The 22,269-nt window shown below is 37.1% G+C and overlaps 1 protein-coding gene across 1 annotated transcript in view; it reads left to right on the top strand.

Annotated features, from left to right (window-relative positions):
• The window catches only part of Nup37 (nucleoporin 37kDa), a 28,234-nt gene extending 16,638 nt beyond the window's left edge, over positions 1–11,596 (top strand). The window contains exons 5-10 of the mRNA XM_013023119.1: positions 555–649; positions 7,010–7,100; positions 8,800–8,981; positions 9,427–9,477; positions 10,780–10,873; positions 11,339–11,596. Coding sequence (XP_012878573.1) covers positions 555–649; positions 7,010–7,100; positions 8,800–8,981; positions 9,427–9,477; positions 10,780–10,873; positions 11,339–11,452 — 627 coding nt within the window. The 3' untranslated portion in view covers positions 11,453–11,596. The remainder of the gene's footprint in view (positions 1–554; positions 650–7,009; positions 7,101–8,799; positions 8,982–9,426; positions 9,478–10,779; positions 10,874–11,338) is intronic.
• Positions 11,597–22,269: the final 10,673 nt, after the last annotated feature.

Here is a 22,269-nt window from a genome sequence, read left to right as displayed (position 1 = left end):
AAATTTTTTTGTTGACACAGTTTTCCACCTTACAATTTTCCATTTGTTCTTTCTATGGCTAGAAGATGATTGTCATGTTGATTGTGACTGCTTTTGTATCTGCAGCTGTCACCAGTGCTAGCAGTCACATTGAACAAGTGAATAAATACAGAAGAAAGTGAATTTTATATTATCTATAGGTTGTAGTGAGTGTATAGAGAAGCAGATACACAATAAAGTCTAGAGTGCCCTAAGAAGATTTTATATTTATTTAAGCTTTATCTAGTAAGTGACAAAGGAGGTGAATATGAGATTATGGGTGTTTTTGTAAGAAAACACACACATATATGTTAGAAAAGAAAGACTAAACTAATACCAGTGACTTGAATGATCAACTTCTTTCCAAAATAAACCTTTTGGAAAAGTGGATGGATGACCATGCTTTAAAAATAGATTACTTTAAAAATATTTAGACAAAAACAGAGCATGCAGTGAGTTGGGAGGTAGACAAATAAAAATATTAGGTAGAAATATTGTAAATTATTAACCTTATTGATTTTTCTCCCCTCTGTCAGGTTTTAGAGGGCCATTCAGATTTCATTAATAGTCTGGTGTTTCATCCCAAAAGTGGCCAAGAAATTGCAAGTGTGAGTGATGATCACACCTGCAGGTACGTTGCTTATATTAAAGCCACAATTTTGAATTTTCATTTTACCTTAATGAGAATTATTTTTCTAATTAGAGATCCATAACTTAAAACTCCACAAAATGTTGTAAAAGAAGCATACTTAATTTGAATTTTAAGTATGAACTTCAAAACTAGTGAGTGAAGTGAGTTCTGATCCCAGTTAATGGAAACTTTCCTAGATGATTTATTATTTCTCTTCCTCTCACTTGAGATGTGTGCTTTTATAAATTTAGATGTATATTGGATCAAATTCTCCAATACTGGGCAAGATCAGTTGGTTAATTTCCATATTATGAAGTTATTTCACAGATCCTCTATGATATTGGTTAATTAAAAAACTGTGGCATCAGGTGGGATGATACCTATGGAAAATTGTGTTTTGACAAATGCAAAACTCTTTATAATATTTACTGCAGATAGAATACATTTCAGTACCATGCTTTTCCCTTCACCCCCAATTTAGAACAGATGAGGTAACTTTAACATTGTAATAGTGCCTAAAGCTGGAAAATATCTCAAGTGAAAAATAAGATGAAGAACAAGAATAGGAGGTGGAAATAACCTGAGGAGTCAGGAGTGAAATGAGTGAATCAATCGTTAGGGAGGTGTCAGTTGTTTCATTTGCTTTAGTAATACTGTGAGCAGAAAATCAGTGCTCTGCTGTTCAGCATAATTTAATGTATGTGTCATTTCACTTTGGAAATTAAGCTGCTAGCTATTTTTTATCCTTTTATAGCTGACTTTTTTCAAATTGTATTAAATTTTTTATGTCAGAGACATGAGGATTATAGACATTACAATTCTGGGGCCTTAATTATTAACAAATGCAACTTAAGACTTGAATAAGCAACTATTTCTAAGGTACTAAGGGAGGAAACAAATATCTTTGCAAGCCTAGGAGCAAACTGTAAATAATGCACAGCAGTCAGAGAAATCTAGGAGCACTCTTTTTTCTCATGGTAGACTGAATTTTTTTTTCTATTAATGTCCTCAAAAATTTGGAGGATTGCCAATTTTTTATTATATCAAGCAATAAGAACTTTTTTAAGTCACAGAGATTAGGGGGCTAATATACCAATAGTTGGGAGCTAAATTGGGGAAGTCATCACTTAGTTCACTAAGTAGTAAACAACAATTCTGTCTACTGGAGCCAAACCTCTTACTTAGCATAAAAAAAAAAGAAATACCTAGAGAACAGAGTAGTATCATATACCTTCACAACAATAAAGAATTCTGAGGAAACAGATTATACAAGTAATACATTTCAGTACCATGATCTTTATAAGTTAAAGGACAAAATCAAAAGTTACATATAAAGACACCAGTTAAATGGAAACTGCATCTTGTCCAAAAGAGCCATTTACATCATGGGGATGTGCTTTGTCATTATTCTTAAATAATGCCAACCATACATTTCTACCTGTTGGTGAAATTGTGTACAAATTGATAGATAATAAAGACTGACCTCTTAAATATTCAATGAGTCAAAGAAAAAAAATCACAAGAGAAATTATAAAATATTTTGAGATAAATAAGAACAGATTATATCATGCTCTTTTAAATGGATAAGATTACACATCAAAAAGAAAAAAGTCAGATAACTGGAAAGTGTAAGGCTGAGGCAAGTTTGCCAAGCTGATAATTCCGGGAATATTGTTGGCATAGAGTACATTGTGAATAGTGCCATCTGGAGTTCTACAGTGTCACAGCCCTGAGCAAAACTATAGTGTTAGTATAAAAGCAGTTAGTAGTAAGAAATCAAAACTAAATAGGATGGAGAAAATAGAAAATAGTGTTAATCAACATAACATGTTAATCAAATAACATGGCAAGACAAACTGTAGCATGTCAAGGTTAAAGAAGTGTTCTCACATTCAAAAGTTATGGAGAATCACTACTCTGTTACCTGTCATCCTCTTAAAGCCTAACATGAAGACAACCAAATTGCCATCTAGATAGAACCACCTCTAGTTGAGAATCATTGACTTATGGTTTGGGGCCACAGTATATGACCCAAGTACTATGCTGAGCAATTTCTATGAATTAACTCATCTAATCCTCAAAACCCTTATAATGTAGTTTCTCTTTTACAGAGGAGTCTGAGCAGTATTGTTTCTTAACTACTAAAGTATAATATTTCTGCATTAAATTATCTGTTTCATAAGTCTTGTCAGTTTGTGTCGTCACTTGCTGATAAAGAATGTAGTTGTTTTTGTTTGTTTGTTTCCTCCAAATATTTCTTTATTGAGAATACTTTGGCATAGTTATACTTTGCTAAAGTCACAAACACATTTTAGCCTTCACAATGATCATCATTATCTTAATCTACGAAGCTTATGAACTCTATGAATTTTAGTTCATAATCCATGAAATAAAGATACCTTTAGTCCTCCCTAGACCATGAACCCAGTCTTTTCAGTTGAATAAGAGTAAATGCAAGCTGCCACAGAGAACTCAATAGTATTTATTATTTCTAAGTAACATAGTTTGATTGCTGCTGAGAAGCAGACATTTTCAGAGGATGAGAAAAGTTACTTGGGAATAGATTGCTTTGGCACTTACTAACAAGGTATTGCAGAATTAGCCATGCTTTATTACCTTAGGCCTTTGGATGTTGCCACAATATTTAAAAGAGTAACCTTAGCCTGGTGCTGGTGACTCAACCCTGTAATCCTAGCTACTCAGGAAGCTGAAATCTGAGGATCACAGTTCAAAGCCAGCCTGTACAGGAAAGTCCATGAGACTCTTATCTATAATAAACTATGAGAAAAAAAAATCCAGAAGTGGTGCTGTGGCTCAAGTGGTAGAGTGCTAACCTTGAGCACAGAGAGGCTTAGGGAAAGTGCCCATGCCTTGAGTTCAAGCCCCAAGCCCAGCAAAAAAAAAAGAGTAACCTTGTAGATAGTCTGTGAGTGAATGGGCAAAGGGATGAATACAATTATATATTCATCACAGCATCTGGCAAATGTGTTTAATTAATGAAAACCCAAATAAATAATGGAATTAGTTGGGGTCACAGTCAACAGCATTTCCTTTATGATTCCTCGTAATATTCCACTACGTACAGACTCACACAAACAGGTACATATACCCAAATATGTGTGTGCACATATACAGTATGATATGAATACCACTGTTCTTTTCTATATAATAATTGTATTTGTATATACACAAGAAAATACAATCATTGATATTTGTAGTTACTATGCAGAAGCATCAAAAGAAAATTAAATTAATTATAGTACTTGAAGTAAAAAAAAAAAGTATTCATTTAAAAGGTGTATTATCTCCTACCTCCAAAAGAAAGTTAAAGTAGTATTTTAAGTATTCAATGGGTTAAGCTTATTATTTTAAAAGCCCACTAATTCAGAACATCTCCTTCCCAGTCAGTGCCAAATAGCAGATGTTCTTGTATATTAGAAACAGTACCATTCTGTAAGAACAAGGCAGATCAACAAGTATTTATTAAACACATTTAGTATAGCCAACATTTAGTACTTTGGGGGATACAAAAGAAATAGAAGTCTCAGTACTCTGTAACTACAAAGGCTGTCAGAGCAATTCCCTTTCCTCTTCCTCAGTCTTTAGGAGTAGTGTAGAATATTAGATAAAAATTTATGGCTAAGGAAAACTACTGACTTCTAGAAACCAGGGAATTCATCGTTTAAGACTAATATAATAAAGGCATTTCTGTTTAAAATATATTTGTAGATGTCATGTTTTAGCTAAGAATAGGAGCACAGGATATAAAGAAAAATATTATTTTTTAGGAGTGCAACTGGATAAGGGAATATTAAATTACTCAAGATGTTCACTAAGCCAGTAGTATACTGTTTTGAAAAATGTTACTAGAAGAACAACAATGTTTATCAGATGTCGTCTGTTTACTACATGCTAGCTAAATCCTGCTGTTATGAATATTTCAGAATCTTTAAGATCCATGATTAAGGTGGAGTGTTTCTCTTTCCAATATGTTACATATTTTAAAAACAGTCCTTGTGGGAAGCAAAAAAAAAAAAAAACAGGGGGACTGAGAGCCTTCTGAAAGTAAGCCAAGGCAGCATTCCTTGGGAGGTAATCCACATTTAGGAGCACACAAACCATGCCTAAATAATTCCAGGCACAAAGTAAAATCAGGATAATTTAAATTATTATAGTTTGGTGGAATAATTCAGGAAATAACGTTTCCTGTTTACCTTCTAAAATTCCCCCTAATTTTTTTTAGAACATTTTGAATCAAGATCAATTGTTCCAAAGTTCAAGAACTTTGCTAATCAGATACAATTTACAGTTTGTGTTCAATTTGATAATGCTCTCCAGTGACTGGGACTTAAATATTCAATGTATTTAAAAAGCACTCTAATTGTATTAGAGCCTGTTAATCACATTCACCTACTTTTTTAAAAATTTTAAGGTAAAAATTAGTATGATAAAGACAGTTCCTACAATTTTACATGAGCTTGTACTGCTCATGTACTGCTTGTACTGCTAACCCCTCTCTATAGAATTCATCACATTGTTCTTATGTACTCTTGCAGATAAAATATATACCAGTGTTCCATAAAATATCTTACCAAATTGAATAATTTAAGTTGCTTTTGGGGAGTCTTTGGTTGGCTACATTAGTGAATTATAGAAATAGGAAGCATGCATAAACACTTACCAGGGTTATTTTGTAAATCTATTGACACACATTTTAGGGACTACTTTCCCTCCTCTATAACTCTAATACTTAGCATATGGAAAATTTTTAAGTTGTTTATTGAAATTTTTCTTAGAGATAATGTGGTGCTAATATTTCCTAAGTCATATTAGTGGTACTTGTATTATGTTAGTTAAAGGAAAAGTACTCTAAATTTTTTGAAGATGAAATCATTACATATGATCTGTTTGAAAACAGCCATATGGTATTTCTTGGCAGTTGAAAGTTTGATTTTGAGGTTTATTTTTAAATGTGACAAATTTTCTCATAATTTCCACTCTTCCAAAATCCAGTGTTTATGTAAGTTAAATGAGATGTTAATAATTCTGCTATCGTATGGTCTCAGTTTCTCACCTCTGTGATGATAAACTTTTCTGTTCAGTTTGTTTACAACTTCAAGAAGTCAAAATGAAGCAACAACTTACAAGTTTATATGATTTTTTTAATCCCTTCAAGATGTTATGAAAGTACACAACCATGATTTTTTTATATTATATAACTGGTTTCTTAGTGGTTTTTTTTTTTTTTGAAACAGACCACTTTCTCCCTTTCCTCTACTCCCTAAAAAAAATATCTATACCCTTGGTTGTCATCTTTTATTTTTAACTCATCATTAATTACTAAAAGACAAAACTGGAAGCATATGCAGTTAGTTTTTAGGTATGCTGTTGCAATACTTTTTATTGTGAAGTCAGTAAAATAATCCACCTCTGGGGATGGAAAAGCTGTTGGGATGGACAGCCGTGTCAGCTAGTAACCTGGGTCTCTTTACTATTGATATGTAACTACTAAAGAAAGACAGAGAAGACAAGTAACTGTTTCTTCAACCTGCCCTAATCCGGCAGCTAGCAAGCTCGGCCACTTACGGAAGAAAAAAACTGGAGAAGTGAACCAAATAAGAAAACTGTAGGGACTGGGAAGGTGGCTTAGTGGTAGAGTTCTTGCCTTGCATGCATGAGGCCCTGGATTCAATTCCTCAGCACCACATAGGCAGAAAAACCCAGAAGTGGCACTGTGGCTCAAGTGGTAGAGCACTAGCCTTGAGCTGAATTGCTGAGAGACGTCGCCCAGGCCCAGAGTTCAGGCCCCACAACTAACAAAAACAAAGAACAAAAAAAAAAAAAAAAAAACCCTGTATATGACGGGAAGTAGCCACCAGGATTGAAACCCAAAAGCAAAGGAATAGCCAATATGGAAAACAGTTGTGTCCTTCAATTCCCATCATTGCATATTACCCTTTTATGTTTTATTTTGAAAATGGAAGAACAACTGATTGATGTGCGTGCCTGTGTTTAAGCACTCAGGTAGAAATGATGTTAACTGAAAGCACTACTCAAAAAGGAATGCAGAAACTTGAAGTGACCCAGAAACTTGATTTTACCCACAGAGTTCATAAATAATTGAATGCGGTTATTATTAGATGAGTTAAAAAATGTAGGCAACTCATTTTTCATGATTATGGTAAAACATGATGTGTACATCCTGCTTTTACACTTTCTAATAGTGGTGTTATAATTTTCATTAAATGCAAGTATCTACCTAATAATCGGTATTGAAATAGCTTTGAATCGGTTTGTGAAGATTTCATTTTCAGTAGTGATTTATCAGGAATATTTAACATTATATTCCCATTATTTTAGGATTTGGAGCTTAGATGGAAGTCAGACAGCCCATTTTGTTCTTCACTCTCCTGGAATGAGTGTATGCTGGCATCCTGAGGAAACTTTTAAGGTTATTATGTACATTTTAGCTTCCTTTCATCACCTGAGAAGGCATATAAAGAAAATTCTGCCACCCATATACAAGAAAAGTCAATGACTTTTTGTACCTCAGACTCATGGTATAAATTCATTTGGGCTAGTCGAGAAGTCTATACTTTCTTTTATTGTTTTTGTTCCTGTCCTGGGCACTGTCCCGCTGAGGTTTTTTTGTTGAAGGCTAGTGCTACCACTTGAGCTACAGCTCCACTTCTGGCTGTGTGTCTGTGTCTGTGTGTATCTGTGTCTGTGTCTGTGTGTGGGTTTAATTGCAGAGAAGAGTCTCACTTGCTTGCCCATCCTGGCTTCAAACCAAAATTTCAGCCAGGCATACATAAGTGGTTCATGCCTGTAATCCTAGCTACTCAGAAGGCTGAGATCTGAGGATCACGGTTCAAAGCCAGCCCGGACAGGAAAGTCCGTGAGACTCTTATCTCCAACAAACTACCAGAAAACAGGAAGTAGCACTGTGGCTCAAGTGGTAAAGCGCTAGCCTTGAGCTGATGAGCTAAAGGACAGCACCCAGACCCAGAGTTCAAGCCCCATGACTGACAAAACAAAACCACAGTCTCAGCCTCCTGAGTAGTTAGGATTAAAGGGGAGTGAGTCATGGGTGCCCAAAAGGAGGTCTGTATGTTTATATAAAGTTTCTCAAGGCCAAGGAAGGCATTGTGGCTCACACCTATAATCACAGCTTCTCAGGAATAGGACACAGAAGGATGTAAGGCCACCCTAGGAAAAAGCAAGACCGTATCCTATAAATAGATTGGCCTGAGGGCATGTACTTGTCCCAACTACTATAGAGGCCCAGGTATGAAAACGGTAGTTCAGTACCAGCCCAGGACAAATTAGCCCAGGACCCATCTGAAAAAGTAAAAGCCAAAGGTCTAGAAGTATACTTCAAATGTTGGAACACTTGTCTAAAAAAAAGTTTCTTTAAAATTATGATATTTTGCATTTGATAGCTATTACCCATAAGTAGCATTTATTATTATTTCCTGACCTTTAGAAGTTTGCAGTCTAAAAACTAATGGTCAGATGATCTAGTTAGGAGTATATAGCAGTGGTTTTTTTAAAGTTATATCCATGTGTGTGAGCCACAACAAATAGACAAAAAGAATCAGTGGCATAAGTCAAATCATCCTAGCTTTAGTGGTATTCAATTTTATCCTGAGTAGAGCATCCTAAAATATTAAAAGATACAAGTTCTTATCATCAATTGGCCTTCACTCTAATTTCACTCAGGAAACAGGAGCCATTAGGCAGACATTCTCTCATTTTCCAGTTTCTTCTCTTAGTCCCACTATACTTATTGTATCTGTAGAATCTGAGAAGTCACCACATTCATCTTTCTTAAAATTAGCCTGCGGCTGTTCTCTAGAGTTCTTGCCAGATCCATAGGCACCCTGCTCATATGGCCCTGTAAAGTTGTCATACTTTTTCTACCTAACTTTCTGGAGTTTTCTCTCTCTCTCTCTCTCTCTCTCTCTCTCTCTCTCTCTCTCTGTGTGTGTGTGTGTGTGTGTGTGTGTGTGTGTGTCTTAATCCCTATGCACTTGAATTTCATGTGTACTGTATGTATTTGCTTACATCTTACTGTATAATACTGCATCTTGGCTTCTCAGATTTAACTGTTGAGATAACAGCATTGCCTTTTATTTTTCTTTGAACAGCTGATGGTGGCCGAGAAGAATGGAACAATCCGGTTTTATGATCTTTCAGCCCAACAGGCTATTTTGTCTCTTGAATCAGAACAAGCGCCATTAATGTCAGCACATTGGTGCTTAAAAAACACCTTCAAAGTTGGTGCTGTTGCAGGAAATGATTGGTTAATTTGGGACATCACTCAGTCCAGGTATTTATTAGCTTATCTGTCCATTGTTTACCAAAAAAGCCAGAAACTGCTACATGATGCATTGGGCCCTCTTGCAATCTCCATGTTGAATACAAACAACTCTGCTGTAGAAGACTGGAACTGTGGGGTTGTTAATAACATAATCATGCTTGTGGATTTACTTTGGGAGTAACCCAGAAAGGACAATGCAGGACAAGCTCATCTTTGATCTGAATGATGTTTGTTTATGTTAGAAAAGAAGAAAAACCCTGACTCTGTTGAATTACAGTGCTCTGTAGTGGTTGTAAGTCATGTCTTTACCATTTTTCATCTATTTTAATTTAGCTCACTTGGAATTTTGTTACATGCTAAGTACATTGGCTCTTTAAAAAGAAAATACCTTTAAAATTGTAACTTTCTGCCTGAGTCTAACATAGTTCACAAAATGTCAAATCTTATTTTTTAGTTATCCTCAAGAGACAAGACCTGCTCACATGGACCGAGCCTACTTATTCAGGTAATAATGTTCTATTATTGGGAGAGTTGTCATTTGATTTTTTTTTTTAATTTTGTGCTGTTACACCACCAAAGTACTTTCCTAGTTCTCTTCTTTGCACTTGAGTTTTTTTTGTTTTCTCTACTTCGTTCTGATTTTCTTCTAAGTGGTTATTTTGCTTTAGTTTTGTCTTTTGGTCTAGACAAGTTGTGGATTTGTTTTCCAAATATTTTCTTTAGAAAAATGTGTAGCTCACACAAAAAAGGTTGCCATTCCACCAGTTTTACCTCAACAGTTGTTCTGTGCTCACAATGATAATGAATGCACATGCACCCATATTTACATATAAACCTTATGGGAGTTGTTTTGTTTGTTCTGTTGCCAGTAACAAGATATAACTCTTCCATTTGCCACACCTCCAGCTCAGCATTTTGCTGGTTAGTTGGAAATGGAGTCTCACAGACTCTTCTCCACAGGCTGCCTTTGAACTGGAATCCTCTAGGTCTGTCTCCTGAATAGCCAAGGTAACAGGTGTGAGCTACTGGTACTTGGTACAAGCATACATTTTTAAGTCAATAAACAGTGATACACAAGAAGTACCATTGTACAGAGGACACAGACAGTCTCAGGACTGCTTTAGCAGATCTTTGGTTGCTTCAGACCTCAGACCTTTTTTGTCCTGCTAGAGTTCCAAGCATCTTAGCCTTATGTCACATTGTCTTAGGTCAGAGGAGAATAAGGAAGATCTCTTACTCATTGGGAATTGCCTTAAGCCAATTGTGTTTCATCCCCCAGGGGAGGACAAGCCCTGCTAGAATGAAGTTGGCAATTTACATAACAAAATAGCAAAATGGCTATTACATTTTTTTCACTGCCTTACAATGTCAGTTTCTTTATCACAGCTCCAATATCACTGATTTAGTGAACTGCTGTGTCTAAGATACTTGGAAGCTTAAATATTGTAGATGTTTAAACCATCCCATCACTGAGTTTTTACAAATGTCAGTAACCATTAAATGTATTGCACTGTTGAATGTTTTGTATCTGACTGATGCCTTGGGTTAGCTAGTTGGTTATAAAAAACAAAAAAAGGAACTCTGTTAACCTTGCATAGCTACAACTTGATTCAGTGACTTATAACAAGCACTCAAAAAACAGTTACAGAATATGAAAATTGACTCCAAGTTAGAATTCCTAGTTTAAAGTTAAAGCCATATTAACAAGATTATAAAATTGCTGCTTTTGTGGCTGAAAGAAATGACCTTTTCCAGAAACATTTGTAGTTGGCTGTTGGATACTGTCATTTTTGTACTTTGATTCTAGGTGGTCTGGAATTAGTGAAGAATTGTTTGCAACTACTGGCTATCCTGGTAAAATGACAAGTCAGATTCAGATTCGTCACTTAGGACACCCTCAGGTAATACTTAAAGTGGTTTCTGGCACGTATTTTTGTTTCGTTTTAAATTTGTTTTTTGCTTTTCCACTCATAGCTCTCAGATTTGTAATTTGTAACTAACTGCATTTATATGTTATCTGCTTAAATGAAAAGGCTTCTTTTTTTCAATGCTTAAATAACCGGTGGCAATAGAAATTCTTTCTGCCAAAATTTATGTAAGAAGCATATTTCTTTGTTGTTTTTCATTTAAGTATGTTAATTTAATTTTGCTTGCTTACTTGGTGTAGACTGAAAATGTTTGTTTCTAGACTGTGCAAGTTATTCATAGATGACTTGTAACCTTCATTCAAGCCAGCTGCAAGTAAATGTTGTGTATTTCATCTCTACAGGAGCATATTTTTCATATGTTTGTGCTTTAAACAGAGATAATTTATTAGTTTTTGTTTATTAACTTTGTGCTTCTTTAATTCTTTACATATTTTGCAGCCCATCCTCACTGGTTCTGTAGCTGTGGGGTCTGGCCTTTCCTGGCATCGAACTCTCCCACTGTGTGCAATTGGAGGAGACCACAAGCTCTTGTTTTGGGTGACTGAAGTGTAATGTACATCTTCTCTGGACTTGGAAACTTTGTATTTTTAGTACATATTTTTGAGAATTCCTTATTTTTGTATCAAATATACTGTAAACACTAGAAATGTCTCAGTAGTCTCTTGTTAAATAAAATGTTGATAGTTTGGAAAACTTTTCCTACTCTGTTTTCTTCTATTTCAGCACGCATGTTGCGTGCGTGTGTGCGTGGGTTTTTACAATAAGTATCTTACAAAATCAAGAAAATTACCTTTTACAAGACAAGAAAATTGTCTTTTAAGAGACAGGACAATGTTATAGGTAACTTTCATAGGTGTTTTGGAAGACAGAAGGACGTTGCTTGCTTCATATTTCTGAGTCAATTATTTAATGCAATATTAACAAAATTAGATAAATAATTTACTCAGAAGCAGATTTTGAACTTTATAGGAAAATGAAGGGCTAAAATCTCATAGATGTTTTGGAAGACAGAAGGAAGTTGGTGGTTTCACATTTCCAAGTCAATTATTTAACGCAGTATTAACCAAATTAGATAATCTACTCAGATGCAGATTTTGAACTTTAAAGGAAAATAAAGGGCAAGGGATTTTGATATCCCTATTGACAGAGTCTATGTGATGGGACAAAGGTCTCTAAAAAGCATCAGGATGGGCCAAAATGGATAGAGTATCATTAGTGTCTTAGAAGATTTGTCATTTCAGTATGTATCCACAAAATTAAGATTTTTTTGGTCCAATATATTAGAAAATTGTTGTCTTAAAAACAGTTTTAAGGATAAAGTGAATTGTTTAAGGAGGGAGTTTGATGAGATGGATATTTTGGATGTGGTTATCTAAGAATGGAGTCTCTGGAATAAATTTAGTGAGTACGACTGCCATCTGCCATAAGGGGGAACTGTCTAGGAACACAAATGAGTGGTAGTTGTGTAAATGCTGTTGTCAATAGGAGATTGGAAGTGTTATCCTGGGAAGAAAATGGTGGTTCCATTTGTGAATTAAATAGGATTTATACACTAAGACATTCTCAAGAAATGTGAAGGATACCACCCTAATCTCTGTTATCTTTTTCAGTCTTACATATAAGCTACAGGACTACTTTCAAACTTCTGTTTTGTTAATTTGTGTTCAATTTATTTGAAATGGTATAATGATGCTCTTTTCCCTCAAGTATACTTTGTTCCTTTAAATATGCATATATTTGGTTAAGAGTATATGTTTTGGGGAAATTAATTATTACTCATTACCTCAAATTCCTGATGCAATAAAACCCAAAAAACAAAAAACACTTGATCGGTCTGAGAATGTGGCTAAGAGGTAGAGTGCATGCTTGGCATGCATGCCCTGGGTTTGATTCCTCAGTACCCCATAAACAGAAAAAACTGGAAGTGGCTTAAATGGTAGAGTGCTAGCCTTGAGCACAGAGAGGCTCAGGGACAGTGCCCAGGCACTGAGTTCAAGCCCCAGGACTAGCAAAACACACACACACACACAAGTTCAGAGATGGTATATTTCCAAGTTTTGGTTTTTCATGTTTGTTTATAAAAATGTCTTTTTTTCTGTTGAAGTTTTCCTCGTGATTTCTTCTTCAGACAATGTAGAAAGAAAAAGTATACTTATGTTCTAAAACTTCTATTATTTAAAACTGCTAAAGCAAAAGTCAAGCTATCACAAATCTGCAAGATGTCAGAGCTAAATCCTACCCTTTCAAAATGATGTGATCATAAGTCTCACTTGTTTTTATGATTTGGCCTGTATGTTTTGAATATTTCATTGTCTTTCCCATGCCAAAACAGAAAGTCCTACACCCACAGACTCCAATTTATTTCTTACTTTTGTAACTACATATTGACACTGACCTAGAAATGTTCCTGTGGCTGTTTTAAATCTCATGTCCGTAGAAAAGACATTGAAATCTGGTTTGCACATTTCTGTCTGGGTTTTTTTTTTTATTACTATTATTGTCTAAAATCAGACATGATCCCAGAACTACTGATTGGAGAATCCTGAGACATTGTCCACCAGACTAGTTTTAAGAGTTTTGGAAGAGTAAAAGTAGCATTCGACTCTTTCCATGGTTTTCTGTGGCTCAAAAATTCAACTCACTTTGATCCAACTTTATGCAATACCAAGTGGTAGCCTTTGCTCTGTGCAGAAATAAAGTTTGCAAAGTAAAGATGACCATTATGATGGTTGTTTCCCACAAACCCTTCACGAGACCTGGTTAAATCCCCACAAGTAGCGTTCTGTTCCAGTATATCTTTATCAGCTGTGTGCCCAGTAACAAGGACAGGACAGAACACTCTGTTTCTTTCACACCTTGGTGATTTCAGAAACATTTTAATAAGCATTTGAAAAAGAATTTCAAAACAGTATTTCTAATCATACATTGGCAGGGTTGTGCCCTTGAAAGCATAGGTAGATGTTTTTAATTGGCCTGATTTTCATTTAGAACAGCCACTTATTACCTGAGTAAAATAAATAGGGTACCTGAAAGGTAAGAAAAAATGTAATACACACACACACATATCCATTACTCAAATTCAACAGATGTAGTTTCCTTTGCCTGTATGGACAACAGACTTTGGGGGAAGTCAAAGCATTTAATCCACTTTCTAGCCTATCTAGCTGTTCTAGATTTAAAAGTATCTTAGTAGAAACAGTTGTTTTGATAGGTTTAAGGGACATTATGTCTGGGAATTTTTTTTTTGGGGGGGGGGCCCTGGTCGTGGGGCCTGAACTCTGGGCCTGGGCGCTGTCTCTCAGCTCTTCAGCTCAAGGCTAGCGCTCTACCACTTGAGCCACAGTGCCACTTCCGGCTTTTTTCTTTTTGCTTATGTGGTGCTGAGGAATCGAACCCAGGGCCTCATGCATGCAAGGCAAGCGCTCTACCACTGAGCCACCTTCCCAGCCCCTGGGAATTCTTAGAATACACCTTATTTTTCTTCCCGATTTTGTTTTATTTGAGTATCAGTAGTGGGGCTTGAGCTCTGTTAACTTGATGACTTTGTTACTTAGTTACGTGCCTTCTCACCTAATTTTTAACAGAATACCTTGAGATTTGTAACATTTATGTAAGCTCATAAAATTCACATTAACAGTGAATGCAAAGTAAAATAGAGATCACCTGGTTTCTCAGCCTTTTTGAACAATTTGAGTAACTGGATTTATAAAATGTCTTTCTGCCAACTGTATTTATAATGCTGTATTGAATATTTCTTTCTTGTAAAAGAAAGTGCTGCTGGCCTCCTTGTTTCTAATGATTGTTAAGTCCAAAACTTTGATCTTTCTTATAAACACAGCTGTTCTCCTATCATTGAACCAAATCCAGACAAGATTAGACTCCAGCCAAAATTGAGGTTAATCTTTGCAACCATCTCAAGTAAGAGCTTTTACTGTTTTAGGAAATCTCTACTTTTGAGACAGTGTTCAAAGGAAATAAGTCCCAGACAACTAATCTCTAAAATAAGCCAGAGGCAATTAATAATAAATTATACCACAGTGATAAAATGAAAACCAACCAAATAAGTTAATTTGGATTCATTCTTATTTCGATGCTCATTGTAAGAAATAACTTTCAGTTCATATTAAGCTTAAATTTAACCAATATGTCACTTTTTAGTCTTCCTACCAGTTTTTCTTAATTTTTGTCTTTGGTTCTTCCACTAATACTAATGAACAGTAGTTATTAAAATAGAATAACTCAGATAGATACTCTGATTACTGTATAATATCTGTTTTTGCTTTCCAACCTACAAGATTTAGGCTCAGGGATTTTATATACTTGCCAAATGTTCAGAAGGGCTGATTCTCCTCCTGAGAGTTGGACACTAATGCCTCAAGCTATGCTGTAAATCGCTGGTCATGCATTGCTCTAACTGGCTGTATTATTAAATCTTTTAAGATTTCTTCAGTTTGGTTTTGAGCAAGTGTAGACCTAGTCATGTACACAGCTGCTTCAGAGGTCTCATATCATCCAGGACTTGCCCTACAAATGCATTGAACTCCCAGCCCGTGGAGCAGTTGTGGAATTCTGTCAAGTGTTCCTGACCTGTTCCTTTTCCTGTTATTCCATCCAGCTGCTATAACTAAGATGTGTTTGCCTGTGTGTCCTCTTAACAAAATCCCCACTCATTGCTTCCCAACCTGGTGATGGCAGATACTTAGGATAGTTTGCATATTATCACTATAAAAATCATCTTAGAACCCAGCCATGATTCCCTAAGTTCCTGGGATAATGTAGATATCTCATAATCAAGCTTATTCACATATTCCTAACACATTGACTTAATCTCTCCTGATATCTACCATAGGAAGGAGAAACAAGGATGTCAGTAACACCTTCGCTTCCGTTTAGACTTGGTAGCATTTGGAGATCTTACTCAGAAAGCTTAAGGTGTTATGCTCCCAATATATCATGATGTCATTTTGTTGCTATTGTGTTGATGCCAGGAGAGCAAAAGCCACAAGAACCACCCATTGTTGCATAGGAGGCAAAACCTTTAAAATAAGGATATATGAGGAAAACTAATGGTATCTAAATCTAGCCTAGAAAATAAAAAGGAGCTACGTAATATTGTTGAATGACATGGGGATTTGTGACAAATTTACAGAAATAGGTTTATTTTCATTCTATATTCATAATTTAACTTTTCCTCAACAATGTATTTGCATTTGTCCAATGAATTTTAGCTGTCCAGCTACAATTACTTTGAGAAAGAGAGATAATGTGTGTGTTCCTCTTAGGCTTAGGATGTAGTTCAGTGATAGAATGCTTGCCTAACATATGTAAGGCTCTGAATCTTAATCTGATCAGCAATGCATGCATACATGCACATATGTGCACACACACACACGCCCATGCACACACACACACAAGTGTTGCTTCGCATGCTGGAAAAGATTGCAAGCCACTTTCCAGGACTGATGGGTTCATGACTTCTGGCCTAGTCATTTTCTGAAAAGTAATAGCAAAGACTCGGTTGTTTTGGACTCCAGAAACAAGGCTTCAGGAAGAAATGTTGATGTTGAATTTCTAGAGTACTTTTAAGTGATTTTATGAGGTTGTGATTCAAAATAACCTAACCGCATTAAGGAGTCCAGGTGCTGAGTCATTTACTGAAACATCCAGGGGAGGTTAATGAGAAGCAGCTGATAATGGCATCCTTCACTGCCTTTCCTTCTTAAATAACTAGAGAGGGTCTTTCTTCAAACAGGACAGAATTCTTTTGAAAGTGTACAGAGCTAAACCTCCTGACAAGCTTACCTCATTTTTATCCTCATCAGTGTGGGGTGAGGCAGAATATATTAGTTCAAGATAAAGAACCAGGGCTGGGAATGTGGCCTAGTGGTAGAATGCTTGTCTAGCATGTATGAAGCCCTGGGTGCGATTCCACATAAACAGAAAAGGCCAGCAATGGTGCTGTGGTTCAAGTGGTAGAGTGCTAGCCTTGAGCACAGAGAGGCTCAGGGACAGTACCTGGGCCCTAAGTTCAAGCCCCAGGATTGGCACAAAAAAAAAAAGAAAAAAAGAACCATAGCTCAGTGAAAATAATGTTACTCCTTAAGAGCAATAACTGATAATTTCCTTGCCTGTGCATTTTTTCTTCCCAAGTTTTAATGATGAGTATCTCACTTTTACAATAAGTTTTAAATTTCAAAATAGGGAGATACTAACTGGCTTTGTTGAAGGTATAAGGGAATATTTTCAGTGGGCTGGGAATGTGGTCAGTGGTAGAGCGCTTGCCTTGCATGCATGAGGCCCTGGGTTCGACTCCTCAGCACCACATAAGCAGAAAAAAACAAAGCCGGAAGAGAGTATTTTCAAAATGAAGCCATGTGTGGTGGGCTTACATCTGCAATTCCAGCTATTTGGGAGGAATTCAGGAAACTATGAATCAAGGTCAACCAGGGGATAGAGTTAGCAAGGAGACAGGAATTAGGAAGATCCCCATCTCAACAATCAAGCTTCATATGGTGATGGTACCTGCCTATAATCCAAGTACATGGGAGGCATAAGGCTTACCCCAGACAAATGTATGGAACCCTATCTAAAACAAAGCCAAAAGCCAGGTATCGGTGGCTTACACCTGTAATCCTAGCTACTTAGGATGCTGAGATCTGAGGATCTCGGTTCAAAGCCAGCCCAGGCAGGAAAGGCTGTGAGACTTTTCAAACCTAGAAGTGGTGCTGTGGCTCAAATGAGCTGAAGAGCTTGAGGGACAGTGCCAGACCCAGGGTTCAAGCCCCATGACCAACAAAATAAATAAATAAATAAATAAATAAATAAAGCCAAAAAACAAAAGGCCAATGGGAGTTGGTTTAAATGGTAGAACACCTGCCTAGCAATTGTAATTACAAGGCCTTCAGTTCCGACGCCAGTACTGCCAAAAATAAAAACTAACCTTTGACCTCAAAAAATGACCGATTAGCAATACTCTATGCTCACAAAAGGAAAGTGGTAGCATGTATTAAGTATCATGAGTGCTGCAGGCAAGGAGGGATCTGAGGGCTACAAAGCAAGGCAGCCAGCCTCATGTTGTTCATGGGAGGAAATGTATTATTTCCAGAGCAAATCGTTGCTAAGGAGCTTGTGGCACCAGCTCCTCTGAATGGCAGGGCAGTGTTTCCACTGTGCACAAGTATTGGAGGTGTAAATGAAGGCTGGATGAGGAATATTATACTCTCACAAACGCCCTACCACTGCCCATCACAGCTAGGCAGCTACTCCTCCCCCTCTGGTCACTTCTTAAGAAGGCAGATCCATGGGACTCTAGACTTACTGAGGCATCTTGCTGAAACCAATGAGATTACCTGAAAGTTTCCACACTGGGAGGTTACGATTCTATGTTTTCCAACAGATGCTGGAGGGGATGTGGACAGAAGGGAACCTTACTGCATTGTTAGTGGGAGTGTAAACTTGTTCAACCACTTTGGAAAGCAGTATGGAGGTTCCTCAAAAGACTCCAAATAGAGCTCCTCTATGACCCAGCAATCCCACTTTTGGGCATTTACCCAAATGTTTACAAACAAGACCACACTAAAGCTACCAGCACAACTATGTTTATTGCAGCATTATTTACTATAGCTAAGATATGGAACCAACCCAGATGCCCCTCAGTAGATGAATGGATCAAGAAAATGTGGTATATATACACAATGGAATTCTATGCCTCCATCAGAAAGAATGACATTGCCCCATTTGTTAGGAAATGGAAAGCCTTGGAAAAAATTAGCCCAAAGAAACATAGGTCCCATGGTTTCCCTTATTTGCAATATCTAGTATATGTCTGAGTTAAGCAGAAAAGGTCAGATAAGGTGATGTTAGGGAAATGAACTCTAAGATCTGTATTCAAATTTTTTTTCTTTCATGTGATTGTTTCTAACGCATTTATAAGATTATTTCTTTGTTGCTTTGCATGTCCCTCCCCCCCAGTATAACCCGTGCTTTCACTGTATTTGATATCAGTATATTTGTGGAGGGGGGGGAAAACAAGTTGTTTAAATAGCGATACAGGTGGACCCATTGCACCAATGAGAAGTACAAGTCATTTTGTCGAAAATGATCTTTACAACTTTGGTGGGGGGCGGGAGGATTGGGTGGGGTGTGGAGGGAGGATGGGAAGGGATGGGAAGGGGAAACAAAGGAGGAGGCTACAATGCTTGATAAGAAATGTATTCATTATCTTGCCCATGTAATTGTAACCCCTCTGTATTTTCACAATAAACAAAAATAAAAATTAAAAAATTTTTTAAAGATTCTATGTTTTCTTAGATTCTGTATTTTTCTATTGAGCATCTATTCTTCACAGAGTCAATCACATTTTAGTAATCTACTAACTTGGGTAACATGTGGTTTGGTTTGGTTTTCTTGTCATTCCTGGAGCTTGAACTGTGGGCCTGGGTGCTGTCCCTAAGCTGTTTTTGCTGAAGGCTAGCACATTCTACCACTTGAGCCACACCTCCATTTCCTGCTTTTTCTGGTAGAGTCTCTTGGGCTACAACTATCCTAGAGTGTAGCCCATGGTTTGATTCTCTCAATAAACTCTCTTCTGCCTGAAAACAAACAAACAAAATAAAGAGTTTCACACTTTCCTGCCAGGGCTGGCTTCAAACCTTGATCCTCAGATCTCTGTCTCCTGAGTAGCTAGGATTACAGGCCTTACAGGCCTGAGCCACCTGCGCCCAACTTGGTACCATATTTTTAGAATTCGAAACAACTAGTCTTAATCCTATGTCCTATGTCCTATGTCCCTCAGCCTTACTCATCATACATCAAGCCAGAATTTCATCTACACTAAATCAGAAACTAGACAACTAGGGACAGCTCCTATATCCCAAAGCCCATCAGAATTATGCAGACTTGTCTATTTTACAGTGTTTAATCATGCCCTGACCTACCTTGCTTTTCCTGTCAAAATTCCAATAAAGATTCTGGCCTAAGTATCCTCCATTCCTGTTCTATCTGCTGGCCCCAAATCTTAGTCTCTACATGGCATGAACATCTATTCTTTCAATGGTGTTAAATTCTGTGTCACCATTCAAGACATCTCCAGAAGTGAAAGCCTGTACAATGTACAAACCTTTCCTCCAATCCCCTCAAAGAAAGCAAGGTAATCAAAAGGCTGTCTTGTTGTTGGATTTTTTTGGCGGTGGCGGGGGGAGCTCCCTGACCAAATATCTTTAGCTCTCTTCCCTTCAGGTAGTCAGCTTTCTAGAAAGGAATTGGGGCTGCCCAGCTGCAGGAGATAAGCCCTCAGATCAATGTTCTGAGTGAAGTTAGGAAAGCTAGAAAACTGAAAAAGGGAGGAAGTAGCTTGTTGAAATAGGATTCTTCACACACTGAATTAAGCTAGAGTGCCTTCACTTAACCAAGTCTCAGCAGACATTTGTTATGACCCTTATGGATAAGAGGTGAGGAAAAAAGCGAGGAGGCAACAGAAATTTGTTCCTTGCTGTTATAAGCCAGTAATCAGCCTCTGCATCCGTTCTATCCTGAAGCAGAGTAGGAAGAAACAAAAGAGGGGGAGGACATTTTTCATCCTTTCCTCCACCTAAGAGTTTATCCATGATAAAAATTAATGGCACTTTCCTACCAAATCTGCTATGAAAATGAAGACACTGAAAAATCGTTCAGATGTTTGTATTATGTGATACATGTAGGTGGCCTGTGTAGTCTCCACCCTTGCAAATCACTATTCATTACAATCCACTCAGTTTGCCTCCAAAATTCACTAGACTAAATGAAATCTGGTAATACAATTTACTTTTACCAAGGATAGAAATCCTGAAACAGTACATATTTCAGACGATTTCAGGCAGTTGGCCAGAAAACTCCTAGCTATAGATTTTTTTAATAGTTCTGGAAATTCAGTTATTACAATGGGAAAAGCATTTCTGTCAGGAGCTTTGGATGATTGATGAACAGTAACCCTCAAGGATCCCAGGAGACAGAGAATTTGCCACTCTGCTCCCTGTGAACTAGAAATTACATATTCTAGCATTCTGGGTTTTTTTTAATGATTTAAAATTTTTTTGTCAGCCTGGCACCAGTGGCTCATGCCTGTAATCCTAGCTACTCAGGAGGCTGAGATCTGAGAATCACGGTTCAAAGCCAGCCTGGGAAGGAAAGTCCATGAGACTCATCTCCAATAAACCACCAGAAAATTGGAAGTGGCACTTTGGCTAAAGTGGTAGAGCACTGGCCTTGAGCTAAAGAGCTCCAGGACTCATCCAGGCCCAGAGTTAAAGCCTCATGAGTGACACACACACACAATTTGAGAAGTTAGCATTTTGTTAGTTGTATATATAACCAGGGATTAATGGTTTGGTGGGGTTTTCCCCCACTTTGTAGCTGTGATCCTGTCTTAGCTCTGGAGAGGAAGTCTGCTTTGTTCACCCAGAGTTATGAATCCAGTCTAAACCCAAGGGTTCATGGAACATAAAGGAGGGTATGAAAAGAGCATAAAGATCACAAGACCCCAATATCATTCAACTAACTCTGAGGGTTTACCATAGATCAAACATTCATAGTCATCAAGTCACTATCTTCCCCAAGTCAATAGCTAGGGGACAGACATTCAAGCAAGCAAAGTATAATATGTGCTAATAAGTGAGGTTAAACATAGCATGGCAGGATACATATGTCTCCTTCTGTTCTTGACAGATCAAGGAAAGCTCTAAGAATGGCATGGTAAGACTTCTGCTACCGGTTAGAATATAGGAATACATAAGAAAGCCTTTCAAATCTTTAGTAATAAGATGAATCAACCAGATAAAATAGACTTTTCCGTGAGAAGCAACATAAGTGCTTCATGAAGTGAATTCTACAAAAACATTCTGGAAGTATACAAGTGGAGTGGGAGCTGTGGCATTTCTGTACCCAGGGAGAAGGGCATAGTCTGTATATTAGTAGGTAGAAGCAAGCCTGTGGCATTGCAGCAGATTGCAGAAGAGTACAGGACAACAGTAGAAGCTGTTAATTGATGTCTAGAAAGATCATAATAAAAAATAAATCACTTAGGCCTATATTTTCCCCCTTTTGCTTAAAAAAATCAACAGTGAGAAAATGGTTTTGTTACATAGAGAATTAATCAAGTCTTGCATGTTCTCATAGTGATTGGGTTCCCAGGCCTTCCTAAAGTGAAATCCAAAGGTAAACCAAAATGATGTGAAAATTCAATCCATCATGGTCTACCTCAGACATGGACAAGATCAAAGAGTTCAGTCTTTGGAGGATAGGAGTTGTGTTCATTGAATACAAACTCAGTCTTTCACTAGTTCACCTCAACCTGTAATTGAACCCAAATGCTTACCTCTTCTTTTAACTTCCTG

Source organism: Dipodomys ordii, unplaced genomic scaffold (genome assembly GCF_000151885.1).
Source record: "Dipodomys ordii isolate 6190 unplaced genomic scaffold, Dord_2.0 Scaffold3, whole genome shotgun sequence".
In the NCBI taxonomy this organism is placed as follows: domain Eukaryota; kingdom Metazoa; phylum Chordata; class Mammalia; order Rodentia; family Heteromyidae; genus Dipodomys; species Dipodomys ordii.
Note: the sequence above shows the minus strand (reverse complement) of the source record. Positions and strands in the feature narration are given on the sequence as shown.